The 19290-nt window shown below is 42.8% G+C and overlaps 1 protein-coding gene across 8 annotated transcripts in view; it reads left to right on the forward strand.

Annotated features, from left to right (window-relative positions):
- LOC129711830 (disabled homolog 2-interacting protein-like) overlaps window positions 1-19290 on the forward strand; it is a 625376-nt gene that overhangs the window by 588583 nt on the left and 17503 nt on the right. For all 8 annotated transcript variants that reach the window (XM_055659772.1, XM_055659773.1, XM_055659775.1 and 5 more), the window contains one exon: window positions 17709-17864. In XM_055659772.1, the coding sequence (XP_055515747.1) occupies window positions 17709-17864 (156 nt within the window). The remainder of the gene's footprint in view (window positions 1-17708; window positions 17865-19290) is intronic.

Raw genomic sequence — 19290 nt, forward strand, 5'->3', positions numbered from 1 at the left:
CTACGGAGAACCACACTGGCCAGCTGTGGATCAGCTTAGGTCTGATCTCCACCTGGTGCCTTGCATCACAAGACAAGAATGCACTGGAGATCAAATGCTGGCATACATCGTTTCTAAAGAGCAGGCTAGATCAAACATTATTTGGCCCTGCGGGTCAGCAGCATCTCTAGAGAAAAGGAATGGGTGATGTTTCGGGTCGAGATTCTTCTTCAGACTGAGAGTCAGGGTAGAGGGAGACTAGAGTTATGAAAAGTTTCAGAACCGGCACCGATGACCAAGGAATGGTGGAGCCCACAATGGTCCACTGTTATCTGTGGAAGAGGTGATAACGAAGGGATATATGGATAAAAACATTGGAACAGGCAGGACGACTAGGGTGGGGAAGGGCGGAGAGAGAGGGAATGCAGAGGTTACCTGAAATTAGAGATATCACCATTCATACTTCTGGGTGATAAGCTGCCCAAGCGATTAATGAGGTGCTGTTCCTCCAATTTGCGTGTGGCCCCATTCTGACAGTGGAGCAGGCCCAGAAAAGAAAGGTCAGTGTGGGAATAAGGTGTTTGGCAACCAGGAGATCGCCTAGGCCAAGGCTGACTGAGTGATGGTGCTCAGCAAAACAAACGCCCAGTCTGCACTTGGTCTCGCCAATATCTAGGAGTCCACACCTGGAACAAAGGATACAGTAGATGAGGTTGGAGGTGGTTGGAAGGTGAGCCTCTGCCTCACATGAAAGAACTGCCGGAGTCCTTTCAGTATTTTTGTGACTGCTGGAAAAACAACCTGTTGGATTTCAGACCACCCACACTGCATTGCACAACAATAGAAGCAGCATCCACATTAGAGGGGATGCATTCCTCGAAAACAGACCGTATTGCATTGCAATTATCCTGCAACACGTACTCCCAAGTTCCCAATGAATCACATGTTACACTGCAAGGGCCAGGAAGATCATCTCTGACCCCTCGCACCTTGGCCACAAACTCATTGAATCACTTCCCTCTGGAAGGCGACTCCGGACTGTCAAAGCCGCCACAGCCAGACATAAACCAGCTTTTATTTCCACGAGCAGTAGCTCTACTCAATAACCAAAAATTTGTGGCCTCCTTTTGCTCTGGTATTTTATTTCATTCACATGTTTAAATTGTAATGTTTTATTTTTAATTGTCTACTGTATATCGTGTTGTTTTGCGAGCAAAGCATCTTGACTAATAAAATATTCAATTCAATTCATTTTAATAAGCACAGGTGCCTTTCATTCAGATGTTTTACTTTCATATTATGCTATTTTGTCGGCAATGACAAACTGACCCAGCAGTGTCATTTAACAAGGCTGGTAGAGCTGCTACCTCACAGTGCCAGTGACCCAGGTTAATTCTACCCGTGGGTGCTGTCTATGTGGAGTTTGCATGTTCTCCTTGTGACTTTGGTTTCCTCTCACATCCCAAAGATGTCTAGGTCATAGGTTAATTGGTCTCTGAAAACTGCCTCCAGTGTGTAAGGAGTGGATGCAAACGTGGATAACATGGAACTAGTGAGAACGGGTGACGGGTGTTGGATGTGGACTCGGTGGGCTGAAGGGCCTGTTTCCATGCTGTATCTCTAAACTAAACAGCTGAGGCCAACATCAGTCTCAAAGGATGGACAAGGTTTATTTGAAAGAAACAGACAATTTTGTCAATTATTTTTAATCATTCATTGCGGGCGGACAATACGGTTTCGATATGATGTCACCGCGCTGATTGGATTGGCAGTCACGGGCGAGTCTTTCCTTTGCCGCTGACTCCAGTCTGAGGATGTGAAGAGACATCTCACAGTGCAGCGCTGCCCCGCCTTCGCCTACGAGGCATTCTCTCGCACACACAGGGCTCAGGGTAAGGATAGGAAGTGGGGATATTGGGAAAAGGGATAGGATTCAGGGATTGGAGTTCTTGGCAGATAGGTGTCTAGGGGGGTAAAGTGTTAATGTGCAGAGATAGTGGAAGTAAAGGCCAATGGATGGCTATCAGGACCTGGTCTTGGCCATTGTGGCAAGCCACAATGCAATGCAATACATCAGAGAAGATGCCTAAAGGTTAATTTCAGTTCATCAAACCACCGTACTGTGATGTCACCAACATTGTAAAAATCTTGTCTAATAAAACCCAGCAGTGCTGATCATTAACAAGAACTGTGACTAAAACAAAAATAGGGATGAAGAGGAGGATGTTAGTCATGAATTGTAACAGCATTAGTCTATTCGGGCATCACGTTCAAAGAAGTGGATGAACCCTTTGGTGACCTGTTTAGCAAAAGCATTCACCTATGCTCCAGTGTTGCAGCAAATATTTGCCACAAATGTTTGAAAATGGCTTCTGATATTTGGTACCTTAAATGAATAGCCATCGTCTTAGTTTTTTGTTTAGTTTGTAGATACAGCATGGAAACAGGCCCATTGGGTCCACGTCGAACATCGATCACCACTAGTTTTATGTCACTTTCTCATCCGCTTCCTACACACGTGGGACAATTTACAGAGGCCAATTAACTTACAAACCCGCACGTCTTAGGGATGTGTGAGGAAATTAGAGCACTCGGAGGAAACCCATGCAGTCACAGGGAGAACGTGCAAACTCCACACGGATAGCACCCGAGGTCAGGATGGAACCTGGGTCTCTAGCGCTGTGAGGCAGCAACTCTAATGCTGTGACACTGCACCTCTCTTGATCACAGACCTGTTATATGATGTCCAACAGTAAGTATCCTGATTATGTTCTTCAATTATTGGAATCTGCTGCTGTTTCAATTTATAATGTTTATAGACTAAAAATTGATGCAAAGCTGTAGGCTGCTTTTGAAAACCAAATCAATCAATTTTGCCAAACATAAAAATGGAAGCAGGAATAAGCATTTGGTACCCCAGGCCTGCTCTTCTCCCGTAACTCCATATTTTTTGTATCCTGGTCATCTCTTGATTCTATCAATCTATATTGATTTTAGGAATGAATGCAACCAATAACTCAGAGTCCATGGCTCTCTCGGTGAGACATTGTACAGATTTACCAACCTCACAGTAAAGAAGTTCCTTCTCATTTCAGTCCTAATAGGTTTTTTTTGTTATTTTGAGGCTGTGACCCATAGTTCTAGACTTCTTGTCCAGGGGAAGTATCGTGTCCACATTTACCCTGTCAAGCTTTGTAAATATTTTATTTGTCTCAATGCAGTGACCTCTTGTGACTCTAAGCTCTAGAAAAAGATATCAAGCTTAGTCAGTCTCCGTAATATCAGGCTCGTCATACCACAAACCTGTCGGGTGAATCTTCACTCCACTCCCTCTATCGCTACTCTATCTTCCTCTATGATCGCAACAGTTCTTCAGGTGCGATCTCACCAGGGCCCTCTAGTGTTTTTACAAACATTCATTAGAATTGGAGGGAAGGAAACATCCTGTTCTAACCAAAAATTGAAATAGAGAAATTCAGGCTCGAAACATTATGAAATCACTAAATTATTTCCTTACATAATTAAAATCCAACTAACTATATAGTGGTTCTCCAATAAGTTTATAAATGCAAATGTAAACACCATTATTTTATTTCCCAGGGTGATACAAGGCTGGCATTTATTGTCTTAATTGCCCTTGAAGCTGAGATGCTGGCAAACCCCTTATTGTTTTGCAAAATTGAAAGTATCTCTTCTGGCATCGCTGAAGTTGCTTTCACTTTTATCCTGCTCCTTCTCAGCATGTAGCTGTAACAGACGGCACTGATGCTTTCAACACAATCAGAGAAATGATGAAAACTTCAATTTGTATTGTGAGCGCTGAGCTCCTCAAGGTCAAGGCAAACGTTATCTCCTCTCTGACGGGAAGTTTCCAGCCAAAATAAAACTGCAGATTTAAATGAGAATCGTATCAGGTCTTTGGATTAGTGCATTCTAGGCAGCTGTTGTATGATTGAAACATTGAAGGTTCTCAACCCAAAACGTCACCCATTCCTTCTCTCCAGAGATACTGCTTGTCCCACTAAATTGCCCCAGCATTTTGTGTCTATCTTTGGTTTAAACCAACATCTGCAGTTCCTTCCTGCACATGGGTGAGAGTGGTGTTGAGTTGGGCTAGGTGGTAGGTTGCATTTCTTGGTGAGGTTGGGGTTGGTAATAGGTTTCAAATTCACAATTATGTTACGTTTCATTAGCGACTGTGTGACGGAAATAATTCCCACACTATTCCTCCAAAATAAAAGCTGGCCTGCAAATTAATTTTATGCAAATGCAAGAAAGAATGGCAGAAAAACAGGTGCGAGCTGAAGTGATGCCACAAATTATTAACTGAAAATATTATTAACAAACCGCAGCTAATTATTTTTTTATTCTAAAGACTATAATATTTAATTAGATATCACATTTGTGCACCTGCATAATGTTGCACTCTTGGGTATTTCGGGGAATAAATTATTTTTGGTGTCCTACTCAATATAAATGTTCTTTCTTCATGGTATATTACCCATTGGGCAATATCGGCATCACATGGAAGATTAAATCTTGATGCTTTGGTTTTCAGGGTTATTGAGAATAGAAATATCAGTTTTAGTGTGTCAAGATTTTCCCACGTGTCAGAGGAATATCATTCATCATTCGTCTTGCATACAGATGCCCAGAGTCTTTTTGTAGGCATGCCAGTGGAGATTTCTATTAATTCCATGTTTGATCCAGAAAGATAATGATATTAATCTAAAGATTCTACAGTTTAATTAGATAAGAGCCTTGAAGAGCTACCGAATATTGCACCTTCAGGTTGTGAGGGAATAGCTTTATACAACACTTGGCAGATCGCAGTATCATAATGATTTCTCTAAATGGGCTAGTATTAGAGCTGTGTGTATCAAATGATATGTAGAGACAGAATTGCACATGGTGGTTTATACACACAAAGCGTTGGAGTAATTCAGCGCGTCAGGCAACAACATCTCTGGAGAAAAAGGATGGGTGACGTTTCAGGTCGGGACCCTTCTTCAGACCCTGACTCGCTGAGTTACTCCTGTACTTTGTGTCTATCTTATCTAATTATATGGTTATGGTGAGTAAAATACGTACAGAAACATGCAGACTGCAGAGCAGAATGAGGAGAATTAATATAATCTTACATAATTTTTAACTTGCACATAGTTTCAGACTTCCAGCATCTGCAGTTGCTTGCCTGTTTATATAAATTACATTTTAATTGCGCAGAAAGTAAATTAAAGTTCAGAACCTATCTATACTTAACCATATAATAACCATATAACAATTACAGCACGGAAACAGACCATCTCGGCCCTACAAGTCCGTGCTGAACAACTTTTTTCCCTTAGTCCCACCTGCCTGCACTCATACCATAAACCTCCATTCCCTTACCATCCATATGCCTATCCAATTTATTTTTAAATGATACCAACGAACCTGCCGCCACCACTTCCACTGGAAGCTCATTCCACACAGCTACGTAAAGAAGTTCCCCCTCATGTTACCCCTAAACTTCTGTCCCTTAATTCTGAAGTAATGCCCTCTTGTTTGAATCTTCCCAATTCTCAAAGGGAAAAGCTTGTCCACATCAACTCTGTCTATCCCTCTCATCATTTTAAAGACCTCCATCAAGTCCCCCCTTAACCTTCTGCGCTCCAGAGAATAAAGACCTAACTTATTCAACCTATCTCTGTAACTTAGTTGTTGAAACCCAGGCAACATTCTAGTAAATCTCCTCTGTACTCTCTCTATTTTGTTGACATCCTTCCTGTAATTGGGCGAACAAAATTGTACACCATACTCCAGATTTGGTCTCACCAATACCTTGTACAATTTTAACATTACATCCCAGCTTCTATACTCAATGCTCTGATTTATAAAGGCTAGCATACCAAAAGCTTTCTTTACCACCCTATCTATATGAGATTCCACCTTCAAGGAACTATGCACGGTTATTCCCAGATCCCTCTGTTCAACTGTATTCTTCAATTCCCTACCATTTACCATGTACGTCCTATTTTGATTTGTCCTGCCAAGGTGTAACACCTCACATTAATCAGCATTAAACTCCATCTGCCATCTTTCAGCCCATTCTTCCAAATGGCCTAAATCACTCTGTAGACTTTGGAAATCCTCTTCATTATCCGCAACACCCCCTATCTTGGTATCATCTGCATACTTACTAATCCAATTTACCACACCTTCATCCAGATCATTGATGTACATGACAAACAACAAAGGACCCAACACAGATCCCTGAGGCACCCCACTAGTCACCTGCCTCCAACCCGACAAACAGCCATCCACCATTACCCTCTGGCTTCTCCCATTCAGCCACTGTTGAATCCATCTTGTTATTCCTGCATTTATACCCAACAGTTTAACCTTCTTAACCAACCTTCCATGAGGAACCTTGTCACAGGCCTTACTAAAGTCCATATAGACAACATCCACTGCTTTACCCTCGTCAATTTCCCTAGTAACCTCTTCAAAAAAATTCAAGAAGATTAGTCAAACATGACCTTCCAGGCACAAATCCATGTTGACTGTTCCCAATCAGACCCTGTTTATCCAGATGCTTATATATATTATCTCTAAGTATCTTTTCCATTAATTTGCCCACCACTGAAGTCAAAACTAACAGGTCTATAATTGCTAGGTTTACCCTTAGAACCCTTTTTAAACAATGGAACAACATGCGCAGTACGCCAATCCTCGGGGACTATTCCCATTTCTAATGACATTTGAAATATTTCTGTCATAGCCCCGGCTATTTCTACACTAACTTCCCTCAATGTTCTAGGGAATATCCTGTCAGGACCTGGAGACTTATCCACTTTTATATTTTTCAAAAGTGTCAGTACTTCTTTTACTTTGAAACTCATAGTATCCATAGCTACTCTACTCGTTTCCCTTACCTCACAGAATTCAATATCCTTCTCCTTGGTGAATACCGAAGAAAATAAATTGTTCAATATCTCCCCCATCTCTTTTGGCTCTGCAGATAGCTGCCCACTCTGTCTCTCCAATGGACCAATTTTATCCCTCGTTATCCTTTTGCTATTAATATAGCTGTAGAAACCCTTTGGATTTACTTTCACCTTCCTTGCCAAAGCAACCTCATATCTTCTTTTAGCTTTTCTAATTTCTTTCTTAAGATTCTTTTTACATTCCTTATACTCCACAAGCACCTCATTTACTTCATGCTGCCTATAATTATTGTAGATCTCCCTCTTTTTCCGAACAAGATGTCCAATTTCCCTTGAAAACCAGGGCTCTTTCCAATTTTTACTGTTTCCTTTCAACCGAACAGGAACAAAGATTCTGTACTCTTAAAATGTCCCCTTAAATGTCCTCCATTTCTCTTCCTTTAAATGTCCTCTATTTCTCTCTTCTCATCAAAGTTAGCCTTTCTCAAATCAAAAATCTCAACCCTAGGTCCAGTTCTGACCTTCTCCATAATTATATTGAAACTAATGGTATTGTGATCACTGGACCCGAAGTGCTCCCCAACGCATACCTCCGCAACCTGTCCCGTCTCATTTCCTAACAGGAGGTCCAGCACTGCCCCTCCTCTAGTAGGTACCTCTATGTATTGCTGCAAAAAACTATCCTGCACACATTTTACAAACTCCAAACCATCCAGCCCATTTACAGAATGTGTTTCCCAGTCTATGTGTGGAAAGTTGAAATCTCCCACAATCACTACCTTGTGCTTACTACTAATATCTGCTATCTCCTTACATATTTGCTCTTCCAATTCTCGTTCCCCATTTGGCGGTCTATAATACACCCCTATAAGTGTTGCTACATCTTTTCCACTTCTCAGTTCCACCCAAATAGCCTCCCTAGACGAGCCCTCCAATCTATCCTGCCAAAGCACTGCTGTAATATCTTCCCTGACTAGCAATGCAACACCTCCACCTCTTGCCCCTCCAATTCTATCACACAAAAATCCTGGAATATTTAGTTTCCAATCACAGCCCTCCTGCAACCATATTTCACTGATCGCCACAACATCATACTTCCAGGTGTCTATCCAGAGTCTAAGCTCATCCACCTTTCTTACAATGCTCCTAGCATTAAAATATGCACATTTAAGAAACCCACCGTCTCTTCTTCTCTGTTTATTTCCTTTTTTTCTTTCTCCTCTTGTGTCCGAGTGCTTCCCTTTTCTGCTTCCTGCCTCCCATTCTGTCTACTAGCTTTCTCTATTTGAGTCCCTCGCCCCAACCATTCTAGTTTAAAGTCTCCCCAGTAGCCTTTGCAAATTTCCCCGCCAGGATATTGGTCCCCCTCGGGTTCAAGTGCAACCCATCCTTTTCTGTACAGGTCCCACCTTCCCCAAAAGAAGTCCCAATGATCCAGGAACTTGAATCCCTGCCCTCTGCACCAGTCTTTCAGCCACGCATTTATCCTCCACCTCGCTCCATTCCTACTCTCACTGTCGCGTGGCACAGGCAGTAATCCTGAGATTGTTACCTTTTTGGTCCTTTTCCTTAACTCTCCTCCCAACTCCCTAAATCCTCCCTTCAGGACCTCTTCCCTTTTTTTACCTATGTCATTGGTACCTATATGTACCACGACCTCAGGCTCCTCTCCCTCTGATTTCAGGATATCTTGGATGCGTTGAGACATGTCCGAGACCTTGGCACCAGGGAGACAGACCACCATCCTGGTCTCCCGACTGCGTCCACAGAAACGCCTATCCGACCCCCTAACAATAGAGTCCCCAATTACTATTGCCCTCTTCTTTTTTTCCCTACCTTTCGGAGCAACAGGGCCGGTCTCTGTGCTGGAGTCCCGTCCGCTGTCGCTACCCCCCGGTAGGCTGTCACCCCCATCCGTACTCAAACAGGAGTACTTATTTGCAAGGTGTACCGACATTGGAGTACTCCCTCGTTCCTGCCTCTGCCCCTTGCCCTTCCTTAGCGTGACCCACATGTCTCTCTCCCGTGGTTTTGGAGTGACCACCTCCCTATAACTCCCCTCTATGACCTCCTCACTCTCCCTGACCAGACAGAGGTCATCGAGCTGCTGCTCCAGGATCCTAATACGGTCCCTTAGGAGCCCCATCTCTCTGCACCTGGTGCAGATGTGGACGTCTGGAGGGCCATCCGACACCATGACCTCCCACATCTGACATCCAGAACAGTACACTGCTCTGACTGTCATTCTCTCGCCTTACCCTGGATCTGATACCAGTATAATACAATAGAAACTGCTGGGAGAAATCAGCAGGTATCTGACTCACAAACAGCTGCTCCCTCTTGCCCTTTAACCTTTATTATATAAACAAAAAGCACTGTACCTTTAGCCCACTGTACCCTTGGCTCACTGTACCTTTACTAAAGCACTGTACCTTTAACCAGAAAGTCGAGGATCCAATGTCGTTTAACCAATGTCGAGGATCCAAAGGTAACCAGAAATGCTAACCTGAGGTTGCACCCAATCAGCTGCTTCCTCTAGTCTGCTTCCGCCAATCAGCGGCTTCCACCAGAACCCTCCCTATGGAGTGTGGAACGTTACGGATTTTGGTAAAAGCCCTGACCCTCCTCCACTCTCTCCAACGGTCCCGGGCCTCTGTGAAAACAAGCCCCGCGCTCGATTTAAGTACTCACCGCCCTGACCCTCCTCCACTCTCTCCAACGGTCCCGGGCCTCTGTCAGGAAGAAGGAATAAGCGTAAAAGTTTTTAAACTCTCCATCATTGTCCTGTTAATATAAACAGGATTGTGGGTCCTCATCCTTCATCTTCCAAATTCCATAATCAGTTCATTGGTTTTACTGATATTGAGAGCCAGGTTGTTGTGCTGGCACCATTTGGTCAGTCGGTTGATCTCACTTCTGTACTCTGACTTATCATCATCTGTAATTCGTCCAACAACGGTGGTGTCGTCGGCGAACTTGAAGATGGAATTCGTACTGTTTCTGGCTACACAGTCATGATATAGAGTGAGTACAGCAAGGGGCTGAGCACACAGCCTTGAGGTGCTCCCATACTGATTGTTAATGAGGGAGAGTGTTTCTGCCATTTCGAACAGACTGTGGTCCGTGGATGAGGAAGTCGAGGATCCAATTGCAGATGGATCCGCAGAGACCCAGTTCCGTGAGCTTGGTAACCAGCTTGGAGGGGATTGAACCCTGAGCTGTAATCTACAAAACACAGCCTGATGTCACAGTTTTTATTGTCCAAGTGGTCCAGTGCAGAGTGGAATGCCAGTGAGATCGCATCCTCCTTTGACCTGTTGTGACGGTAGGCAAACTGTAGTAGGTCGAGGTTCTTGTCAAGGTAGGAGTTGATATGCACCATAACCAACCTCTCAAAGCACTTCATCACCACATACATTAGTGCCCCTGGTCAATAGTCGTTGATGTACTTCACCTTACTCTTCGTGGACACTGGTATTATTGATGCCCTTTTACAGCAGGTGGGAACCTCAGACCTCAGTAGTGAGAGGTTGAAAATATCTGCAAAAACTCCAGCCAGTTGGTCTGCACAGGTTTTGAGAACTCGACTAGGTATACCATCAGGTCCAGGCACTTTCCGAGGGTTCACTACCCTGAAGGACCTTCTGACGTTGGCCTCTGTGACTGTAATACCATCAGGGAGTATGGGGGCTCGGGAAGGCACATCGGTGTTCTCCCTATCAAAACGTGCGTAAAATGCATTGAGCTCGTCAGGGAGTGATGCTTCGCCGTCGCTTGAGCTGCCTCCTGGTTTCGCCTTGTAGAGAGGTTATGGCATTCAAGCCCTGCCACAGTTGCCGAACATCTGCCCATTCCACCAGCTTTGAGCGGAAGTCCCTTTTGGCCTTTTTGAAGGCCTTGTCAAGGTCGTATCTGGACTTCTTATAAACCTCTGCCTCGGCAGACGTGAATGCCTGGAGTCTGGTCTTCAGAAGAATGCGGATCTCCTGGTTCATCCAAGGCTTCTGGTTATAAACATTCGGAAGGTTTTTGTAGGAACACAGGCCTCCACACATTTCCTTATGAAGTCTGTAACGACTGTGGCGTATTCATTCAGGTCCATTGCCGAGTCCTTGAACATTGCCCAATCTACTGACTCCAAGCAGTCCTGGAGTTGTTCCTCGGCCTCCCCAGACCAGTTCTGTGCAGTCCTCACCTCTGGGGATGCGCTCTTCAGTTGCTGCCTGCATGCAGGAAGAAGCAGCATGAATGGTCGGATTTCCCGAAGTGGGGGCGAGGGATAGAGCAATAGGCATCCTTGATGGTCGTACAGCAGTGGTCAAGGGTGTTTAATCCTCTGGTGCTGCAGGCGACATGTTGGTGGTAGTTTGGGAGTGATTTTTTCAGGTTGGCTTTGTTGAAGTCCCCAGCTATGGTGGTAAAAGCTTTGGGCTACGATGTCTGGTGCTTGTTGGCCTTGTCTGTTGACGTATGCCAACTGTGATGTGGAACAGTGCATTTAATAGAAACTTCTGGGTTTTCTTTGTACCAGTATATAGATGTTAGACATTCTTGTCAAGTTTAACCTGTATGATGGGTGTGTGTCTGTTTGCATTGATACTCTTTCCCATGGTTTTATAGCAAAAGTTGGGTCATTGCTTTTATAGATTCATACAGTGCGGAAACAGGCCCATCACCACTTTTCCACATGAACCAACATGTCTCATCTACAGGATGTCTCATAGTATTTACTCACAGTAAATGTCTCATCTACACTTGTCCCACCTGCCTGAGTTTTACCCATGTCCTTCTAAACCTATCCATGCACCTGTCTAATTGTTTCTTAAATACTACGATAGTTCCTGCCTCAACTACTTCCTCTGGAAGCTCGTTCCATATAACACCAACCTTTGAGTTAAAAAGTTACCCATTAGGTTCCTATTAAATCTTTCCCCTCCTTACCTTAAATCGATGTCCTCTGATTCTCGATTCCCAGACTCTGGAAAGAGACTGTGCGTTTACCCGATCTATTCCTCTCACGATTTTGTCCACTTCTATAAGATCACCCCAAGGAATAGAGTCCTGGTTAACCTCTCCCTGTAGCTGAGACCTTCAAGTCCTGGTAACATCCCTGTAAATCCACCCTTTCCTGCTTGACAAATCTATAAAATGGTGCCCAAAACTGAACACAATACTCTAAATGTGCCTTACCAACATTTTATATAACTGCCTTAACCCCAACCCCTCCCCCCCCTCCCCCCAACTTCTATACTCAAATGTTGTAGTATTTTACAGATCCACCTTGTGATTACTAATAGAAGGGAACATGCCTATACATTCCTGAATAGGAATCCAACTTGTCACTTTCATCAATTTATAGAGAAGACCTGGCTCTTTACATTACACAGTAAATATCTGGAAATGTGAAAGTGAGCTCTTTTTTTGGGTAACTTTCTGTCACATTTGTTCAACATGTAGATGCTATATGTAGTTTTATACATTTCACTGATCATCTCTACTTTGTCCGTTAATTAGCAATGAGAAAATAATTGTTTCCCTTAATTACCGTAATCTCTGTATAATTTTATCACCACTACAAAAGTAAAGGATGGTATTAGTTTAGTTTAATTTATTGTCACTCGTAGCAAGGTACAGAGGAAAGCTTTTGTTGATACAGGTGCACAACCTTTTATCCGAAAGCCTTGGGACCAGACACTTGTCGGATTTCGGACATTTTCGGATTTCCGAATGGAAGATTTTTAGCGTAGATTAGGTAGGTAGCGCGGGCGGCTTGAAAAGTCTGGAGCGGCTGCCTCCTCCCCGGAGACCGGGAGAATCATTGCATAAATGTCAGTTAGTTTGGAGGGATTTGATGTGGTGGTGGTAGAGTAGGGGTGAAGGGGGAAGGAGGAAACTTTAATTCTTAGTCCCCTACCTGGTCGGCGACTCCCAACCTCGCGGAGCTGGGGGCTCCGTCCGGCCACGGGCGGCGCCGGTTGGAGCTCCGACCCCGGCAACTCTACCCCTGGCTGCGCGGCTCCAAATCCAGCGACGCTCTGCGAATGTTGGGGAGTCGGCGGCCACAGCGCTCCGTAGCTTGCCGCACGGCGACCCGGTAAGGCATTGCGTAAATCCCCAGCGTTGCGACGCCGCCGAATCCCGACATTCTCGGAGCCCAAAACCGGCCGCGGGCCGCGCTGGATTTGGAGCGCCTCGCAGCCAGGGGTAGAACTGCCGGGGTCGGAGCCCCAACCGGCGCCCCCCACAGCTCCACCAGCCACAGCGCTGCGGAGCTTACTGCACGGCAACCCGGTAAGGCATTGACCGCTCCCCGCCTCTCCGACCAGGTAGGGGACTAAGAATTAAAGTTTACCCCTTCACCCCCTTCACCCCCCCTTCACATAAAAGCCCTCCAAACTAACTGACTAACATTTAAGCAATGATTTACAGATGTTTAAGTGTCTCCCGGTCTCCGGGGAGGAGGCAGTGGCTTCAGTAGTACAGACCTGGGTTGACCGTGGGTCGTTTCGGGTCAGGTTTGGCGCCAAACGCGAGCTTTGGTGCGCAGATGACATCTGGAAAAAATGGCCGGTTTTCGGAGTTTTTCGGTTTCCGGAACGCCGGATAAAAGGTTGTGCACCTGTATATTGAATTAAAAGTAAAGGCATACAGTGCTGTGGATTCTAGAAGCCAACTGAGGATGAGGAAAAATAAAGATTGAGAATGTAAGTAATCTGGCAAACAATACCAATATAAGAAGCAGATAGAGGTTAATGCAGATATGCAGAAAGGTAAAGCGTGTAACAATACTCTTTGGTATATACAAGCATGAGAGGTCATCCTACTGAAACATAAGGTGGCTTGGAGGATTGTCAGGCTGGATGCTGAGAGACGGAGGAGGTATATACAACTGGGAGCGTAGCTTCACAGTGAGGGCTTTCCCATTTCATACATGGATTGGAAATTATCCTACCGGCTAGTTGAGAGTCTGAACTTCTCCACGAAATATGGCTGTGGGCGCAGGGTAATTAAACAATGAAGGCAAAAATTAAAAGCCATTGAAGCCACAAAGGCAATCGAGAGAGAAGTAAAATGATATTGAATCCAAGGTTGAATCTGCCATTATTTTCTTGAATGACCACATCTGATGGGCTAAATGTCTTGCTCCTGTTTCTCAAGGTTTTATGAATATGTTTCTGGTATGATTTTTTAATCTGCAAATATAAAAGATTGAAATATGTTGCCTGACATTAAAGTCCTTTTAATTCCAAACACATTGTAGTAAACATTTCATTGTGATATATCGACTGGATTTCCCCTCTAATTGATATGGGAGGGCAAGCTTTGACACGATGAATCCCAGGAATTAATACAAAGGAGGTCTGACTGCAATTACCACGGAATTTATTAAATTTGAATATAGGAATTATTCATAGCCTCAGGAAAATGACTTCTTTATAAATGCTGCATTACAGTAAGTTTTCAGCATTAATTAGCCTCCTTGCAGCTCTCTGAACATATTAGCTTATCCATCTTAAGACGGAGAAGCCACTGGATTCTTGAAATTCGGAAATGCAGAAAAGGGAGTCAATTTTCTTCTTCCTGGATATTGAAGCATTTGTACATTGCAAATTTATTTTGACCAACAATGCTCGGCACACTAAAGATGTTGGTTGAGGTCCGAGACAGTCATAGGAGGTAGGAAAATGGAGAACAGAGAACTAGTGTGAACAGGTGACCAATGGTCAGCATGGACCTAGTGGGCCAAAGGGCTTGTCTCCATGCTGTATCTCTAAACTAAAAAAGGGTATGATGTTAAAGTTGAAGGAAGCAGACATGAGGTATTATGCCTGATCTTTGTTATCCCTGGGGCTATCCATTCTCAATATGTATAGCAATTTCTGGTTATCTTTTACATTGGACAGGTACATGGATAGAAAATATTTAGAGGGATATGAACCAAATGCGAGCAAATGGGATTAGTTTAGCTGGGCCATCTTGGTCGGCATCGGCGAGTTGGGCCAAAGGGCCTGCTTCCGTGCTGTATGACTCTATGACTCCATTTACAATTCCTACTGTTTTCAATGCCTCCTGTGAGGAAACTTTCCAATGTACCCGACTCCTGTGTGAAAACTACAAGTGGTTTGGAGTCACTACTGTGCCAAAGAAAGAAACAAATATTTCTATGTAGACTATCATGAGAGAAAATGGTTGATTAACCATTCATTACTTTCCTTGCCAGTCGACCTTAAACTGCATCTTGTCATCATTCCATTCAATGCTCAGCTGCTCGTTGTGGCCTATGTATGATATTGGTTGGTGCCATATTACAGCAATTACTAGCTCAGTGTTTTGGCCACCACATAAATACAACAGTCTGTAAGTAACTCGTGCCCTTTACAATGTGTACAACAGTTTGGCACTCCATTCCTCATTTTCTTTTAACAAGAGTCCTTATAAATATTGCCCTCTTAATTTTAGGATTTTTGTTCAGTCACAAAGGGAAAAAATGTGAATATTTCATTTTAAACTGTAATCTGCTTTGTATATTGTTTCAATGACTAAAAATGGACAAATATTTATATAATTTGTATGCTAGACTAACTCTCCTGTACCTTCCAGTTGGTGATATAATAAAGGCCAATTATTTCTCTTTGGACAATGTGTATATGTGGCCGTGCATTCCATCCTGAAAAACCTCCCATTCTAGCTTCTCATTTGGGGAGAAGTGCCAATGCCAGTGTTGCATTACATCTAGTTTCAATCAATGATCATTTCAGTTAGGTTGTACGATTCCTTACTGTTAAATGGAATTAATTGATGCCGTGAACAGTTATTTAAACAATGAGAATATTACCAGTTGTGTGTATTTTTTTAATTTTTATGTTAAAAAGAGCCACTTCCCTTAAAAGGAATGTGGTGAACTTTGGTCATTTATATTTTGACATAAAATTATTCTAAATACAGAATTACGGACACACAGTTTTAACACAAGATGATATTTCTGTCATGGAAGAAGAATATATTCATGACCCTGACATCAGTGAAATCATGTTTCACTGACTTGGCAAATCCCATCGATTTTATACATGTCTTGCCAGGTATCAAATAATAAGAAATTGCAGAAAAGAGAGTGGGGATGCAAGGATTGATGTTAAATAAATTAATATTCATCTATATATATATATATATTAGACCAAGTGGGACCCGTTGGGTCCCTATCACACGGGAGGCCTGGTCCCCCAATGCAACCCGTTCCTCCAACGCAATATTCCACCACTCACCCATCGGGGAGGGGGTGGTGTGGAATGTGGGGGGGGATGGTGAGGAGGAGTTGTAATTACTGGGTTGTAATTAAAACTTGTTAAAGGTTCATTTATATCCTTAAAGAGGGGAGACCTACAGTCCTTTCTTGGTCTGGGCTTTACCTACAACCAATTGCCACAGTGACAAGAAATGTTTTATCTGAAGAACCTGGTTGGGGACCGGTGTAGGCCAACAAATATTGCCACTAATCTCTGCTGGCTGTAGTGAATGGAAGTGAAAAGAATGTATTCACTTGTGAGTGCAAATCGGTGAATCACATAGTGCAGTACAGCACGGAACAGGCCATTCGGCCCACAATGTCTGTGCCGAACTTGATGCCCAGACCATCACTTTTCTACCTGTACATAATTTGCATACCTGCATATCCATGTGCCTGTCCAAAAGCCCTTTAAATGCCACTATTGTATCTCCTTCAACCACCACCCCTGCAGCGCGTTCCAGGCACTCACAACACTCTGTGTAAAACAAAATGCCCGGCACATATCCTTTAAACTTTGCTCCTCTCACCTTAAAGCTATGCTCTCCAGTGTTTGACTTTTTTATCCTGGGGAAAAGATTCTGACTGTCTAAATGTGTTATCTCTCTTATAAAAAAATGTATGTTGATTGTATTAGAAATGGAAATGTGTTACTGATGCGGCACAGCTTGCTGTTATGAAGTCAGGGTGAAGGCATTTTACTGTAACAGGTAAGATGACTGTGTTTTTGTGACCTGCTGGAACATGATGTAAAGTGGAAAGAAAACCTCTTTCTCAGCCATGACATAAAAATCCATTGCTTTAAATCACGGTCCTTGGATGTTGAAGAAAGCCAGCTGTCCAGCGCTGCCTGACTCCTTTGTGTTATCAGTGATGTGGAACGGTTGGTTCCTTGGTGATTTGCCTCTGCACCTCTACATTTATATTTACATGCATACTTCATTGCATATTTTGCAACTGTTGCCAACACCGGAAGAGCAAGTTCTATTTAACGAGTTTATGGAATATAGACAGACTGATTTAATTATTTCTCAAAGTCAGTGCAGGAAGTCAGCTTGGTAGCTAATAGGATGTATATGTGTGGCTGCATTTCTTGTGGCACTGAGCTCTCACTGAATTCTTCAAAGCCCAAGAACAGATTCCCAGGAATAGGATGGGCAAGCTCATTGTGTCGCATCTTGACAACGTTAGGAAATGTGAATGGCATAGAATGTTTAAAAATGTGTTAAGTATTCATATTAAAAAAATAACTTTGCTTCATTGCCTATTCCAGTGAATTGTTTTGGAAATATTGTGGTATTTACAGGTAAATTACTGGAATTCAACAGCAGAATGTTTTATTGTCAAGCAAAATAAAGTCTGGAGATGTGGATTAAAATATTTTTCTCTGTAACATAAGAGTTATAAACTCTTGTCGTCCTGCTCCATAGTCATTGTCTGCATTTCATTACTTCCTCTGCTTGACTTTCTTTGTGTGAAATTCAGACGCAAAGCTGACCTTTACCTCTCTTCTCTAGGCCCCCTCACCTGCGAACGTCTTGTCTTCTGTGGACCGCACTGCAGCGTGGCTGATGAACATGAACATGCAGTTCATAGATGATGAGTCGGTGGACCCAAGCTCCAAGCACAGGGACGATGGCAGACCTAAAGAGGAGCTGAGCCAGATCGAGAAGGTAATGATAATTACCAGACACAATACCAACACTTTTCGAAGGGTTATTTATCTTTTGTACAACATAGCTGCTTTTTCTTTTGGCAATAAATACTATGTTAGATATTTTAATGTCTTGGCCGACAAAATTGTGTTCTGGGTTAATGACACGACAATCTAATCATTTGAAGTCATACATTGTTTTGTTCTTACTATAGAAAATGAATAAAAATGTGAAACAAAACTAAGTACAGTCAGTCATTTCAAATTGGCTGATTCAAATTCCATTCTGTTTAATGATGTTGTGTATGGTCTTCATCAATTTTTCAGGGACCAACAACCGGGGAATTAGATTGTAACATGGAATTACATTCTTTAATATGTAATGAAGAGAAGCTGCTATTTCTGCTTGCTTGAGAAGGACGTGTATATTCGTGCTATCATATAATACCGCTGGTCAATGTAGGCCTTTTGTTTTTGCTAGAAAACGGAAAAGAAAATTGTTTATGGGTTTCCATTAAATGTAGTCATCCTGTACAGATGGGCTGAGGCTATAGTAGAGGGAATCCCTTCATAACATCACTGGGATGAATCCGCCCTCCCTGGTCTCACTGAGACTGATCTCAACATAGGCTGAGCTGTTTCCTAATAAAAAAATCCAGGCACAGTGAATGGATGACTTTGTCAACTAGGGAGTTCCCTGGAATAGATGAGTAGACATAACTGATCCTGACTGTTATCTCAGTACACTCTTCGGAATAGGACAGATACTGAGCCCTTAAAGTCTGCTCCAAGATGTAATTGTTTTTTAGCTGATTTGATGCCATAATACCACTTATTTGCCTTTCTATAATATAAAGCATCTCAAACTTTCCCACGTTGAAACTCAGCCATACAACTCTTAGTCTTATCAATACAATTTGAAACGTTTCCACCAGAAAACTTGGTGTACCACACTCTCTGTCCTCTCATATTTGTATATAGTAAAACCACAAGGGTTAAAAATGGATTTTTATGGGAAAAACATCACCAATCAAAAAAGAGTCTCTTTATTTTGACATTTGACTTCAGTCCTTCCGTAACATATTTGCCTCCAATTCTATATGGTTGCTTCTGTGCTAATCTGTTTTATGTAATATTATCAAATTCAATTTTGGAAATTGATAATATATGATGTCCATAGTCTTTCCACTAATGAAGAGGCTTTTTACAAATCCTTGCTGCTCTTCCTCTGCTAATTCCAAGGGCATTGCATACAGTCAATGTTAAACTACAAAGTCTTTGCTTGGTTTCTTTCATCCCTCCCAAGTAATGAAGTGATGGTTGCAATTTTCCAATCCAAAGGTACAATTCCTGAATCTAAAGAATTTAATAAAATTATAACTTAACTTCTCTGCAATTTTCTTCTTTCGTCAAATACCTTGAGTGGAAACTATTACTTCCTGGAA

This window comes from Leucoraja erinacea, chromosome 31 (genome assembly GCF_028641065.1).
Source record: "Leucoraja erinacea ecotype New England chromosome 31, Leri_hhj_1, whole genome shotgun sequence".
Classification (NCBI taxonomy): Eukaryota; Metazoa; Chordata; class Chondrichthyes; order Rajiformes; family Rajidae; genus Leucoraja; species Leucoraja erinaceus.